This window comes from Podarcis raffonei, chromosome 4 (assembly GCF_027172205.1).
Source record: "Podarcis raffonei isolate rPodRaf1 chromosome 4, rPodRaf1.pri, whole genome shotgun sequence".
Lineage (NCBI taxonomy): Eukaryota > Metazoa > Chordata > Lepidosauria > Squamata > Lacertidae > Podarcis > Podarcis raffonei.
In genome coordinates this window covers 6,693,953-6,709,664 of record NC_070605.1, presented here as the reverse complement: position 1 = coordinate 6,709,664, position 15,712 = coordinate 6,693,953, and the positions used below count along the sequence as shown (strand labels likewise).

Genomic DNA, 15,712 nt, shown 5'->3' with positions numbered 1-15,712 from the left:
TAGCTCTAAAAATTCAAGGAAGGGATTTGCTTCACTGCAAGGTGCTTGAACCAGGTAGGTAAAGAATAGCAAATTTATTATGATTCAATTCATATCCCGCCCTTCCTCCCAAAGGAATCCAGGGTGGCGAACACCTTGGGACAGAGTACATTGAGGGTCACCTTCACCCACATGTGACTAACTTTTAAGACCTTACATGGCCTGGTGGGGAGAGTATGATGGCACCTCATTTTTGGAACACCAACAAAATTGTTCAGCACCTTCTTATCAGTACTTGGATATCAGAGTAACACTTTTAAAACAAAATTTAACAATACTTTTAATGGTACTCTCCTGTTTTAGAGGTCTGACTTTTGTCTGCTGTTTGTTTTGTGATTGATTGTTTGGTTGCCTGCAACCTTCTAGTAGTTAGCATTTATTTTTATATGTTGCTTTGGGTACATTTGTAGAAAAGTAATTTAAGCATCTTAGCATTATGAAAACACCAGACAGATAATAAGATGGTATCTGGGCAGTATAAGCTGCATTTCAGGGTGCTTTGGGCTTTCAAGCATTTCAGGAGAAATTATGAGGCTGCCTGCACACCTCCAATATGCTCCTAGAACAATTACCAAGAGAAGATGAAAATTAAGTATCTACAGAACTGTAATGGAGGGACACCACTAATTCCTGAAATCCAGCAGGAGGCTTAGAAGAAAACCTGACACCCCTTTTACACAGTACTTCATAAACTGAGGTGCAGATCATTTGCAGTTTTTGAACCGAGTCTCCTCATCCTCCCCAAACCTTTACAAAAACCCCAAAGTTCTTACAGTGCAGGCAAAGTGCCTAACATGGCAGCTTGTTTCATGGATTTGTTTATCAGAGTTCAAAACCAGATGGAATGGGATTAAGTAGGCTTTGAGTAAATAGAGGCTCTGAAGGAAGTCCTCTTCACCACCTCCTCCTTCACAACTAGGAATCATTTCTTAAATGCACCTCCAGCTGTCCAGCAGGACAGGTAACAGTAGCCAAGGTGCATCAAGAGAGGCTCTCCCAGCTTAGGATGTAAAGTACAAAAATAACTTTCATCAAATAAAAAAACCACTATATCAGAATATGTTCTGCATTTAATTCAGAATCCAATTAAGAGACAAAGAATGTAATCAACAGCAAACAGGCTACAATTCCTTAAAACCTCCGAGTTCCACTATGGTTATTCCTAAGACTCTGAAAGTGCTACAGATTTCACCTATGCACTTGAACAACACTGGAAGGGAGGAAGCTCACTGTCAGGGCTATGGGGAAATGAGAATTTACACAAGTACTTAATTCTGTATTAGCATTCGGAGGGAGGTGCATTATTAAAGCAGCTGGTTTCCAAGCACTTGTTACTGCAAAGAGTGGCCTACAGTATAGAGGTAAAAGCACTAGAGGACCCAGGGATGGGAACTAACTAAAAGGTTTTATAGCACCAGGGGATGCACCTGCAGGGCTCTTCAAAGCTTGATCATCTTTATGACGAGCAGTTATACTGATCACTTTTTGTACATCATTTGCTACTGCTGTTCACTGGCTGTAGCATTCAGCCTCTGTCCCTACAAGACTTAAAAAGCAACAACATTACAATGCACATTGACTTCACAGTATAGGAAGGAAGGAAGGAAGGAAGGAAGGAAGGAAGGAAGGAAGGAAGGTGTCCTCGCTGCCTCTTACATTTTGTTGATTATCTTGATGAAGATGCTGCAGTCTTGGAGCTGAGACAATGAATTCAGGGTATCATCCAGCTTCAGACTGTTCACCTGAAGAAGAGAAGATGAATCAAATCACAGGCTAGAAATCCACTTGCTGGCAAGTTAAGGAATAAGGTCAGCATCTTACAGCTCAGTCAGTGTATCAATTCTGAAACTTGTGGTGATGTACCAATTGGAGTTTACCCACACATAAGCTTGGTGGAAACCCCATTAAGGAAAACATACAAGCACTTAGCAATGCACTGCATACACCTTGCACTTGGAGATGGAAGGATCTCAGATCAGACATAAAGATGAGTGATCGATAATAGCCTTCAGCACATCAACAGGAACATGCCCTACCCATCTGCCATAAAGCAAAAAACTTAATGGGTACATTACAACTGATCATGAGGCTTTGGAATAGGGTGCAGAAGAAGTACAAATTATTTACTTTCCTTGCCTCCTGCTTGATACAACTCTACATGGATTTTAGTCTACAAGTCCCAGTGGCCAGATGCTACCTCCAGAGGAGACAGCAGGCCTCAGTTACCAGTGGGAGAAGGATGGTACTCTCATGTCCTGCTTGTGAGCATCTCAGAGAGCTCTGGATGCTCACAGTGATGTACCAGATAGACATTTATATCGTTTCAGCAGGGATTTTCTTACGCGCCCTGCCTTGGTGCCTTAACCCCACGTAGGAACTAATACAAACAGTTCTATATGGGAACCACTGAACAACATTGCTCCAATGAACCCTCATTCTTCATGACTGCCTGGGGGTACCTGAAAATTTTTCCTAGTTACGGTAGACTTAATTTAACAGCTCTCACATTAACCATGGCCTTTTCCAAACCATGGCCTTTTCCAAAATCTCATCAATATCTTTAAGGAGTCTGAGGGAGTGGGAGCAACTGACAATTAACATAACATCCAGGAAGCGCCAGGAGCTTTCTAGGCATTCAAAAAGAGGTCCAACTCCTCATCTCCACCCCTTTCCTGATAAAAAGCAACAAGTTCCAGAAGTTTTGGATTAAATCCAAGGTCTCAACACTTATCTGAACCAAGCATATCTGAAAGCTTCACAGAGCATCTAAGGAAAGAAACTCCTCCCCCCCATGACATGCTTCCTCAGGGTGCCATTTATTTAAACCCATTACATACATCGGGGGGGGGGGAGAAGCAGACTTAAATCTAGTTCCCCATGCACACTTCTATGCACATTTTCTAAATAATGGAGCTTTGTGGCTAATAAACCATGTTAACTGACAACTTAAAATTTACACTGCTTCAATTCTTGCAATCAGGCCTTGAATCACATTGGCACACTAAACACTCTCCAGGGCTTCAGGCAGAGGTCTCCCTCAACCCTACCTGGAGACTCTGGGAAGTGAATCCAGAACCTTCTGTGTACCAAAAAAAGAAAAAGAAAAAAAAAGATGCCCTACAATTGAGTTACGGACATCTCATTGCCCATTTTGTCACTGAAACACAGCTGGTTCTCTCGCTACAACTGCCCTGTTTTTACTGCCAGTTTTGCCTTTCCTATAGTAAGATGTTTTACATCCCAGTAACTTGTTTCTCACAGGGGAGATCTGCTGGATCAAAAACGCAGTGTCGCAAAGGGAACTGTCAGCTACACAAAGCACTTTGGACAACGATAACAGAGCACAGTTACCGCAGAGGGAAAAGAAGGCACCAGAGCACAAGGTGCGGCCACATCCTAAGCAGCTACAAAGAATAAAGAAGAGGTATCTTACCCAAGCAAGGAGAGCTGAGGCTCTCGTGTTGTGAAGCGACATCTTGGTGCTTTGCCAGGTTACCTTCCAACCTAGAAAGGCCAAGAGAAAGGGGGAAAGAATTTAAAGCTTTGAAATTAAGTAATTTTCACTCCCCATCAAGAAATCACACTCCAACAGCAAATAACATAAAAGTGCATCTGTTCTGTCCCTTGTGGGAACCTCAGCTCCTCCAATAAAAGGGAAAGTGGGCTTGAAGCTTTATGATCAGCCCTTGCTTCTTTAAAGTTCTGGACAGCTGTTACTCAAGTATCTGGCTTTGTTCAATATTTTTACAGGTAAAGAGAGAGAAACACACTTATTGCTTTCAAGGCTCCTCGTCCTGCCTCAGACCTCTTAACCAGCAGAAAAGGCCCGCACCAAGGTATAGTGTTACATTCCTTGATAGCAGGACTGTAAATGTAGGGTCATAGGAAGCTACCCTACAAAGGGCTGGCCAACAACATTTGTATTAACAATGTTTCATGGTTAGGCCGGTCAAATAGTATGCATTTTTCTGTGACATACCAATGGGGAGCTTGATTCAAACAGGATTTCTATCAGCAATATAAAACCAATCCATCATGACAGCTCCACTTCTCCAGCTACCAGTCTTTCTACCCCCACATCCTGCAGTGATTTTGTAAAAGCTGAGTCAGTTATCTTTTGCCCTGGCCAAGGCCAGTCTGTTTTCTTTAAAACAAAAACAGGCACAGAGGACTGTACCATCTTAGACGTCTAGGAGGATGACTGTATATTTGAAAGCTTTCAGACAACGCATAGGCAAAACATGCTAGTGAACATTCAAATATGCAAACCCCTACAAGTATACATATGACAGTACCGTGCTATTCAAAAGTCTAAAAAAATGACCTGGGAATGCCTGGATTGGCTCCAAGTGGAGAGGAACAGTTGTGACAAAATAGTGCATCACAGAGGCTTCCTGTTGTTACGATCTCCGCATACAAAACTAGCACAGAAACTAAACAAGCTCATGGAGTATTGAGAACCTTTAGTAAAAGTAGGGCTTTTGCAAACACCAACTTTGAAGAAGAAATAGGAAAACAACTGTCCAGAAGCAAACCAAACACAAGGTGCCTCTTTCAACCCCAACCAAAACAAGATTTAGCCTGCCCTAAGCTAGGGCTGCTATTTGCCCCTGTTATTTGCCCTGGGAAGGGGGGCAGAATGGGATGTCATTCAATCTGTTTTGACTTGCCACTTGTTACTAATGACAGGCCTTCTTTGAACCTTGTTATGAACCAACATCAAAGGGAAGGGGAAAACCTGGAACCAACCATTGAAAACCATAGGCATGGAAGTTTTGAGCCTAGTGTTTCCTTCCTAGTGTTTTGTCTTACGTGTCAAATATTTTTACTCCTTGCTGTTATTTTGCATCAGCAGTGGCTAACCATTTCTTATGTGAAGGACCACAGTGACCCATGGTCAAACCCTCCAGGGACCACAGGCCAAGATCTTCTGTGGCAATTCTTGAGGGGCTTTGGGCCCCTTGCAAAAACCTTTGGGCATCACAGTATCACAACAGAGTACCTATAGGAGCAGTCAGTTAAAAAAAAAAAAGCGCAAAACCCTGGGGGACCCTCAGTGCTTTTGGCAACATGGCATCACAGCATTCTGGAGGGTCTTGCAAGTCCTGGAAGACCTGCTCCCTGCTTTGCTGGCCTTTTCTCACTTGGCCTGGGAAGACAAAGCTCTGCAGCTACAAAAGCTGAGGCTGCTGAAGAGACTCTTGGGCTGTGGTTTGTTTAAGGTGCTTTGTTGGCTTTTTGTTATTAATTAAGGATATTAATTAATATTAATTGTTGTATCTTTAGTTTTATTCTTATGATTTATGCGGACATTGTTTCAATTCAGTTGTGCACTTTTTGATGTGTTTTATTTATTCTGACTATTTTTATTACGTTTGTAATTATGTAAATCTTGTTATGTTGTAAGATGCCTTGAGCATGGTTTTAATTATGGAAAAATGGCATACAAATAAAATGACGATGGAAAAACCCTCCTGGAGAAATATATGCAGCTTCCAGGTGGAAGCAAGTTATCAACCTATATTATACAGAAACACAAGTGTTTAACAGTTTGACTAATTGAGTGTCATATATTTATAGACTCACAGAACTGCAGAGTTGGAAGGGATTCCAGGGATCATCCAGTCCAACCCCCTGCAATGTAGGAAATCTCAAATAAAGCATAATGACAGATGGCCATCCAGCCTCTGCCTTAAAACCTCCAAGGAAGGAAAGTCCACCACCTTCTGAGGGAGACCACTGCAAAATGTTAATCACTGCACCTGCTTGGAAGAATAAAAACCAAGGCATTACTCAACCTTCAGAGCAGCATGTCTGATGGTAATAGAAGACTGAAAAGCCAGGACTACGGTCAATGCTAAACATACTATTTCCTCAAGAAAGCACAAGTAATGTCCCTCACAGCTCTTTCCAGGACTTCAGAGAGACCACAACTATAGGAAATAACAGCTCTTTTTAGCTATTCTCTCCAATTTAAAGCAAAGGAAAATACAAGTCAGCAGTACAAATAAAAAAAAAGCAGAATGCTCACTTCAAATCGGCAACAAAATGCCCTGGTTTACTTGTGGCACAACTGAGGCAAGCTTGGATTTCACACAAGTTCTCAGCTGCAACATTTCCTCATTCTAGAATTCTAGAAGGCCTTCTCCTTCAATGTGTGACTCTTCCAGCATAAAAAGCAGTTAGTTGACAGGAAATATGTGGGCAGCTGGCTTGGAATCCTGTGCTAATGTACACAAAACGACGCGGCTGAAATAGAAACATGCAAAACAGGCATTTGTAATACAGTGGTGCCTTGCAAGACGAAATTAATTCGTTCCGCAAGTTTTTTCTTCTTGCGAGTTTTTCGTCTTGCGAAGCACGGTTTCCCATAGAAATGCATTGAAAATCAATTAATGCGTTCCTATGGAGACCACTTGCCAGGCTGGCGATGCGCAGAAGGGCTTTTCTCCCTACCGCAAGCCTTCAGGACAGGTACCGGAACAGAGGGGAAGGCGCGCAGCGCTTCTCCTCTGTTCCCGGGGTTTGGGGTGGGAGGAGGGTTTTTCCTCCCCACCGCCAACATTCAGAACAGCATTCTGAATGTTGGCGGTGGGAAGGAAAACCCTCCTCCCACCGCAAGTCTTCAGGACAGCCATCCGAAGGCTGGCGCGGGGAGAAGGTCTCTCCGCCCCACCGCCAGCCTTCGGAGGAGGTCTGAGGACAGTGGGGAAGACGCGCTGCGCTTCCCCACTGTCCCGGAGATTTCCCTATGGGCTTTCGTCTTGCGAAGGAAGCCCATAGGGAAATTCGTTTTGCGAAGCGCCTCCAAAACGGAAAACCCTTTCGTCTAGCGGGTTTTCCGTCTTGCGAGGCGTTCGTCTTGCGGGGCACCACTGTATTGGGCATGTGTTCAAAAATGGCTTTAGTAATTCTACACAGTAACCTGTTACAAGCCATCAGGTTCACAAAGCAGCACATTAAAATGTCATGTATGAAGCCCCATATCAGTTGTTTTTTCTGTAACTGCCTACATGCCAATCATAACTCTCAAAGGACTCACACATTTTATCTGCATGCCCCCACTTCCCAAGACTCAACTTGGAGTAGTAAGTTTATGCAGCTTACTGGATTACACAAACAGGTGATTTTTTAATTTTTTTAAAAAAATATAACCCTGTGTACCAAGGGTGTCCCCTGAATATGTAGAGGAAGTCCCTATTGTTTTTGGATAGTGCTGTTTCGTTTCCAAATGACAAGCACACAAGTTAACGGCTGGAAAGGGTGATCAAAGCCCCTGAGGAAACACTGGGAACCTCTATGGCTCCCCATTAGTTTCTACTGCTGCTCAACAACTGCCTATAAAATGTAGGGTTGGTGTTACAATCACAAGGGCTCTTTAAAACACAAAAGGAGGGACACACACCATACTTATAGAGATCCTAGATTCAAGAGCCCACCGGCCAACACTGACAGGTGGAGGAAGCCACTCACATGTCAATCACCTGGTGCCATTTGTTTATAAAACAGGATTTATATACCGCTTAAGTCATCAAAACCTAGAGGGAAGCTAGTCAGGACTATAAATTTGGAAGCACCCAGAGAAGAAGCCCACTGGATGTGCAAGAGGGAAGTCTCACCAGATGTGGCATCTCAGCCCCAGTGACAAAGCAGCCGAGTGAATTCAACAGCAGAGCAAGGAGGACAGGGAAGACTACTCTCCGCACAACAAATCCTAAGTCCCCAAAGTAAACTAACTCAATAACCTGTAAAAACAGATATGCAGAGAGAAAGCCAGCTGGGGAACAGCATGCAGTGTATTGTACAGAATACTATAAATGCAACTGTCTGCCTTCTGGACAGAAGTCGTGGGGGTGTGATTAGTGCAATACGTTCCTGGCCCTCAGGGAACCAAGTTCATTCTCCGAAGGCCAAAATGGTTGACCTGCAGAAGCTGAGAGAGGTTGGTGGACAAGGCCTTTGGGGACTTGACAGCTGCCACGCTGTCATGGAGAATGAGGGTCTCGGTAACTCTGAGGAAGAAAGAAATGATCCCTTAGAAACCTGCTCCACAGTAACTCGGAGCAGGGCTTTTAGTGTGACTGCCCCTGTTCTGCAGAACAGCATTTTTGTTGAAACACTCCATATGCCCACTGTCTGCATTTTCTGGAAACAACTGAAGAGGCTAGGAAAATGCCTCAGGCTGGCTAAGGCAGGGGAAACCCAAACCCAATGCAGAAAAGTTACTGCCAGGAGGAGGATTAAATACATATATTTATTTAAACCTTCTCCAAACGTTTAGGCCCATCATATGCACATGCACATTTGTCAACAAGTCATATTTTGACCCAAATTGAAGGTCAAATAAGGACTAACTACTTTCTAGAAGTTTCCTTTTGATCTGGTGTAGGTACAGTATCTGCTTATATTTAATGGAACTGACATCAGCCATCTATCCATGTTAACAAGTACTGAAGCCAGAGATCAGATCTTGGGATATGAAGCAAGGGAAGACCTGAGCTGCATTTGTAAATACAAATCATGCCCAGTGGGACAGTTTTGCATGGCTCAGATTCTTAGAGAGGCCATCTGGACTGGGAGATGCCAACACATGCCTTGCCAAGGCAGAACCTGCCTATGTGGCATAAATGCTATGGATAACCTTGGCTACTGTTTACAAATATACTCACTTAGGACAGTGCTAACAAAATACTCTGCTGGTATTGTGCTCCTGGACCCCCGGAGAGCATGACTTAATGAACTCTGGCATGCAAACTGGTTTTGGTAAAATGCTGTAAATAAAAATATGATCATAACTGGTCTTTCTCAGTTTCCTAATAAAATAGCTTTACACTGAACTTCCTGCTCTCCATTCAATTTTGGTCAACATTAACTCAGGCCACAGTCCAAAATCTCCAAAAGAGAAGCCACTCCTCCATTAGGCATTCCCTCACCCCCCACAAAAAAACCCAGCAAGATGAAAAGAGAAAACTCTAAAGGCTGATTTGGCCATAAAGAACATCCATCACACATTGAAAAGTGGGGAGGAAACTAAGAAGCTCAGTTGGAAAACAAGGCACAGGACCACCAAAGGCTCCTTTGTGTGTAATTTATGGTATAAACTACTTACCCAAAAGGTGACCGTAAGTCACCAAGCCTGATCTGCTACAGAGCTTTATGAAATGTGTGAATATTATTAAGACTGTCATGAAGAAGATCTGCCATTTCTGCATGCAACTAGGCCTTTTTATCTTATCCCTACAGGAACTGGAATGAAAACTTCTATATTGTTTCACAGCACACAGCACCCAAACTCCAGTCTAAATGTGACAGCACCAAAGAACAAGCTCTTAAGCAACTAGACAGAATAACTAGACAGAATGCTAAGGTTCCAGTCTCCAGAGGAACCCCAGGGTGAGACACCCTATTCCATGTGTGTGCATGCATGTGCAGACATATGTACGCAGACACACACAGAGCTCCAGTATCACTCTTTCTTGCCAGGCCACCTCAGCTACAGCAGCCTTTGCTTCCTGTGGCTGTCAAACCACAGCTGACAAGAGGAGATCAAACACCCCGGAGCAAAGAGCAGTTCTCTCTTGTGAACTGTTCCTCCCTAACAGCTGCCTGCAGAACTGCAATCTCCACATCTCTAAAACCTATTGAAAAAAATCATTCATTTGAATATTTACAGATTCGTATTTCCCTTTTTTCTCACTATCAAGACCAAAAACGACTTTGCCACTATAAAGAAGAGCACAGACTCATCGTGAATAGTTCCACATTGTCCTTGTGTTTTGCGTTGAGTGGTCAGAAACATCCCTTACAAGGTAAGTTTCACCTAGTGCATTAGCTCCACTTATTTTGGAGGGGGATCTCATCATAATTATCTCTACTTTGGTCATCTCAAGAGAATACTACTGCAGTACACTTTATATGGGGCTGCCCTTGAAGACAATTCAGAAGCACAGCAGGTGCAATAAATCACTGAGCGCCTGCCAAATGTCAGAAGAAAGCACCTTTAGCCAACATTGCAGAAGTTGCACTGGCAGCTTATCAATTTCTGGGCCTAATTCAAGGGGCTGGTGATTGCTTCTAAATCCTTATGCCAGACTGTATCACATACCCTCACACATACAGAACCTACACACATAAGACATGCAGCACACAGGTACATAACATACCCCCCCCCTCTCTCTCTCTCACACACACACACACACACACACACTAATCCCCACTGCAGCACTGGGATTGGTAGAGAAGTTGGCAAAGCAGAATGAAAAAATAAAAATAAACATTCCATGTGGGAAAATACACTAAACATAAGCACTTAATGCGATCCTTATAGAAGAGAAACACATCACCTCAAATAATCCTCAAATAGAAACACATCACCTCAAATAATTGCACTTGGGCAAAAAAAAGGAGAGACACAAATACAAGATGGGTGACACCTGGCTTGAGAGCAGTACATGTGAAAAGGATCTAGGAGTCTTGGTTGACCATAAACTTGACATGAGCCAACAGTGTGACGCGGCAGCTAAAAAAGCCAATGCAATTCTGGGCTGCATCAATAGGAGTATAGCATCTAGATCAAGGGAAGTAATAGTGCCACTGTATTCTGCTCTGGTCAGACCTCACCTGGAGTACTGTGTCCAGTTCTGGGCACCACAGTTCAAGGAGGACACTGACAAACTGGAACGTGTCCAGAGGAGGGCAACCAAAAGGGTCAAAGGCCTGGAAACGATGCCTTATGAGGAACGGCTAAGGGAGCTGGGCATGTTTAGCCTGAAGAAGAGGAGGTTAAGGGGTGATATGATAGCCATGTTCAAATATATAAAAGGATGTCATATAGAGGAGGGAGAAAGGTTGTTTTCTGCTGCTCCAGAGAAGCGGACACGGAGCAATGGATCCAAACTACAAGAAAGAAGATTCCACCTAAACATTAGGAAGAACTTCCTGACAGTAAGAGCCGTTCGACAGTGGAATTTGCTGCCAAGGAGTGTGGTGGAGTCTCCTTCTTTGGAGGTCTTTAAGCAGAGGCTTGACAACCATATGTCAGGAGTGCTCTGATGGTGTTTCCTGCTTGGCAGGGGGTTGGACTCGATGGCCCTTGTGGTCTATTCCAACTCAATGATTCTATGATTCTATTCTAATCCCCTAGACTGCTAACAGTATTTAATTCCTTTTTCAACGAAGGCTCTTGTGGCACCTTAGAGACAAACTAATCCACTATGGCATGAGCATTTGGGGACCACTTGCTTTTTTCACACGAACAGATTCTGTACTGAAATATCAAAACTGACAATGTCAGCTTTCATAATACAAAAAAAGGGGAAGTGTCTATATTTCATAATTGCAGGTTAAAACTTGCAAGAGTGCTGTAACTACCTGCTTGGGGTTCAGAAATTAAACAAGGAAGCTTCCAACACACAGGGAGATTTCTATGCCCTGTGCAGCAACTTTTCTGAATACTGACTCTGTGCAGTTTCATGGCCACAGCACCTTCGCTATATATCCAAATTTTATTTTGATCGTATCTGCTTTGGCTAGAAATCCCATCCCTGGGCAAAAGGATTAAAATACAATTTCATGCAAATTTGGTGTTCCTTTTTAATGCTGGGATTCTGCAATCCTTGGTTCATGGTCAGTAAGACATACATCTTTCACACAGCTGATAAACTAGCTAATACACAGAAGCTACTGTTGTAGAGACTATTTAAAATGTTGTTTCCTACAATACATTAAAACTCAGGTGGCAGGGTGTGTGCAAAAATAAAACTAAAGCCCATCACTTGTAGAAGAATCCCTTCCGAAAGCTAGCTAGCAATGGCTGTGGAATATCTGTAGGGACACTAAACAAAAAAACCCATTCTAGATTACACACTACAGGAAAATGATGAGCCAGCTATCTTAATTTGCAAAGCCTACCCACTCTGACCTGCTTCCCAACCACTTTTTAAATTGCCACAGGAGATTTGCGCATGTGTTGTATTTATAGATGAAATCACCAGAATGCTCTCCAAAGAAACCTCTCCAGATTCTCTGAAAGAGTTGAACCATATGGTGCAAACAGAAATATATATTTTAAAAATTGTCCAGTAGCACTTTAGAGACCAACTATGTTTGTACTTGGTATGAGCTTTCATGTGCATGAACACTTCTTCAGATACAAGACCAACTAAGTTTGTTGGTCTCCAAGGTGCTACTGGACAATTTTTTTATTTTCTTTTTTTTTATTTCTACTGCGTCAGACCAACACGGCTACCTACCTGAATCTAGAAACATATGGTGCAAACAGTGTTAGAAACTCATATAAATAAGCTAGGCACAAATGGCACCTTAAATCTGGGTTACAGCTGCAACAACGGAATGTCGATACAATTCTATGATCTCAACTACAATACTTGACTGCATTGCTCTTACAACACTTCACAGTATACAAGAAGGAGAAACAAACACAGTGGAAATGGAAATGATATTAACTATGGACTAAGGCAGAGGTTTTTAAACTGTGGTTGCCAACCTGGTGCCCAGAAATCTCCACATATGCTTACTATATGGGATCACATAAGACATATCAGTCAATGTATCAGGCATATAAACTTGTATAAACTGTGGTAAAAACTGCCTCCAAGGTAAGCAGGCAGGCAGCCTATTGGAAACTGCATGAAAATAGGCTTTTCCCCACATTACTGATGTGCTACGAATGAGTTACATTAATATCCCTTGGCTAGCAAAGCTTCAGATTTTTGAGGAAAGCTATAAAAATTTAATAGATTCACATTTGCTATAGTCCTCTGTTGACCTTTCAGCCCTTCAAGAAGCTTAATGCAGTCTTACAGTTTACAACAAGGCAAGCAGCACACCAGACTCAAGCAACACACACAAACAGATGAGCAGGATGTTAGCCAGTGTTAGAAACTGAGATATGAAGGCTAGGAGCTAAATGGCACCTTAAACCTAGGTCATGGGCGCAACAACGGAATGTATAGGCACACTTTTTTAATAACAAGAATGACAAAGCTGAAAATGAATGAACTGCCGCTAAAATATTATGTTCATTTTTCGCATGGTCTAGTCCTTGCCCACCCCCACTCCCCTAATATTCTTAAGAGGGTCTCTTCTCCAGCCTTCAGAGAGTAGCTGGAAGTGGGGAGAAGGAAAAAGGCCCTTCTTTCCTTCCACTGCAGTTTTAATCTGAAATCCTAGGCGCAGTACTGCGTCCAGAGCTCAGAAACTGCTCGTGCTAATGAAATTCCTTCTCGCAAAATGCACCCAGAACAATGGGAATTTCGAACACTGACGTTAGCAAAGTTGCACAGGGTACAAAGATTCTTAACACTTGCTGCACTTTTATAACCAAACACTTAAGATGGAAGCACATCATTTGGCATTGTTGCAGGGGGTTGAACTGAGGACTCTCAGGCATACCTTCCAACTCTACAATTCCATGATTCTACCACAAAATTTCCTACGTAGAACTGTACACATATGTTTTAGTGCTGAGACGGGAGAGATAAAATTCCTCTGCCTGCTGTTTATAAAGATCACCTCTACATAGCTTTCCAGTCCCCACAAGTGTGGTGGAGTGGACTGAAAAGTGTTGATTGTGTTAAGTGTGTGTACATGCACACAACTACCAGTTCTGTGATATATGTGTGGCTAGTGCATGTGTGCTTGTGACCAGGGGGAGGGGGGTCAGAGCTGCATGCATTTGAGAGGTGCCCTACTCACCACTGGAATGTGGCCCCCAAAAGGTTGGACAAGTTCCGATCTGGCCCCCAGGCTTAAATAGGTTCCCCACCCCCCTGAACAAGTTATTGGGGCGGCTACTTTTAATTATACTTTAATGCAAGCACATACCACACCTAACAAAGCCTCCTATTTTCAATTCTGTCTCTGCTGTGTTAATGCTGAGAAAGTTACTTTGCGTGTCAAATTTAAGCGGGAATTCTTTATAGACATCCAAACTGGAGGCTTCTCAACAGCACTTTTTCATTAAACCGTGAAATGTGAACACTAAGGGAGCAGTTATACTCAACTAAGGATTTCTGTCTTCTAGGAAATACTATGACAGAGTGACCAGGCAGACACACAAAATGAAGTTACAAGTGGAATAGTTAGAAGGGGGAGAAGAAAAGGATAGCGTATTCTCACACTGGCCAACCAGACGCCTTCTGAGAAGTGCACAGCACAATTGAAAATAAAACTACCAATATCATGCCATTGCACAAATCTATGGTGCGACCACATTTGGAATACTGTGCACAGTTCTAGTCACCTCAGCTCAAAAAGGATATTGTAAAGTTGGAAAGGGCAATCAAAATGATCAAGGGGATGGAGCGACTGCCCTATGTAGAAAGGTTGCAGCATTTGCGACTTTTTTAGTTCAGGGAAAAGGCAAGGGATTATAAAGTTTATAAAGTTATGCATGGAAAGAAGAAAGTGTATAGAGAAAAGTTTTTCTCCATCTCTTGTAACACTAGAACTAGTAGACATCCAATGAAGCTTAATTGGAAGATTCAGGACGGGGGCGGAATTATAGTGGTACCTCTAGTTATGAACTTAATTCGTTCCGGAGGTCCGTTCTTAACCTGAAACTGTTTTTAACTAGAGGCATGCTTTGGCTAATGGGGCCTCTTGCCCACTAGTTTCCCACAGGCATCTGGTTGGCCACTGTGAGAACAGGATGCTGGAATGGATGGACCACTGGCCTGATCCAGTAGGCTACTGTTATGTTCCTATGAGTGCAACAGCATTCTCCACACTGGTAATTCCCAGCAACTGTATGCTGCCTCCAACAGTGGAGATAAAATTGTGTAAATAGTACTTTTCAGTTGCTGGTGGATATGTTAGAGGCAAATACCACTTGGGTGCCCATATTTTCAGGCTCAATTCATTTGAGGAGCCAAGGTACCCTTTGCTCCAGAAGATGTCAGAACTTTCACTGCAACATTTGGAAGTCACTGAAATTCCCAAATGCAAGCCCACAAACCTACTATTACAGTAGGCCAACCTGAAGTAATGGTGTGTGTTGCCACCACCAGAGTTTCTTGCCCTAGAAACAGGAGCAGCTGAAGCGAGGGCTTTAGCACTTTATAACACAGCTGGGGAAGTTTTCGGGAAGGTAGCAAAGAAGGTGCCCTCTGTGAGCCTAACCATGAGACTGCTGTTCCACTCCGCTAGGGGTGGGGATTCACTGCAATGTTTTGCTGCAAGTCCCTATTTGCATCTTCTGTTGTGCAAAGGGCAAATAAATAAGTTTAGGTACTTCCTCAGGGAACTGTTGTTCTAAGCCCAAGCTAGCAAGTTCATGCCATCATCTCCAGAACTGAGAAAGTTCAGCGGGGGCAGCCACAACATCCTGGACACTACTTAAAGAACTGTGTGAACTGAGAGGAAGATGGAAGGAGAGAGCCTGTTGAGGGAGCTCCTGAACAGGCTATGCATGGCAAGTGAAATTTCTATTTTATTGGTCCAACTTTTGCATCCTTTTTTGTTTTAATCTTGGAGATTGCAAGCCCCTTATGTTTGTTGACAGACAGGCAGTATAAAAGCACAGTAATAAGCCACTTTAAATTGGTCAACGTGAGTATGATGCTGCTGTAGCCTATCTCTGCCTCCAAGGCTGCCTCAGTGATGGGGATGTGGGGATACTATTTCATGCCCTACCTAAATATTTAAAGGATTT

At 43.0% G+C, this 15,712-nt stretch overlaps 1 protein-coding gene across 12 annotated transcripts in view; it reads right to left on the bottom strand.

Annotated features, from left to right (window-relative positions):
- The window catches only part of NUMA1 (nuclear mitotic apparatus protein 1), a 71,212-nt gene that overhangs the window by 34,493 nt on the left and 21,007 nt on the right, over positions 1 to 15,712 (bottom strand). For 11 of the 12 annotated variants that reach the window (XM_053385356.1, XM_053385360.1, XM_053385357.1 and 8 more), the window contains exons 2-3: positions 3,473 to 3,543; positions 1,696 to 1,781 (exon numbers count right to left, since the gene is read on the bottom strand). In XM_053385356.1, the coding sequence (XP_053241331.1) occupies positions 1,696 to 1,781; positions 3,473 to 3,543 (157 nt within the window). Of the gene's footprint in view, positions 1 to 1,695; positions 1,782 to 3,472; positions 3,544 to 6,070; positions 6,289 to 15,712 lie in introns of all 12 variants that reach the window. The other variant, XM_053385367.1, reaches the window with a different exon arrangement.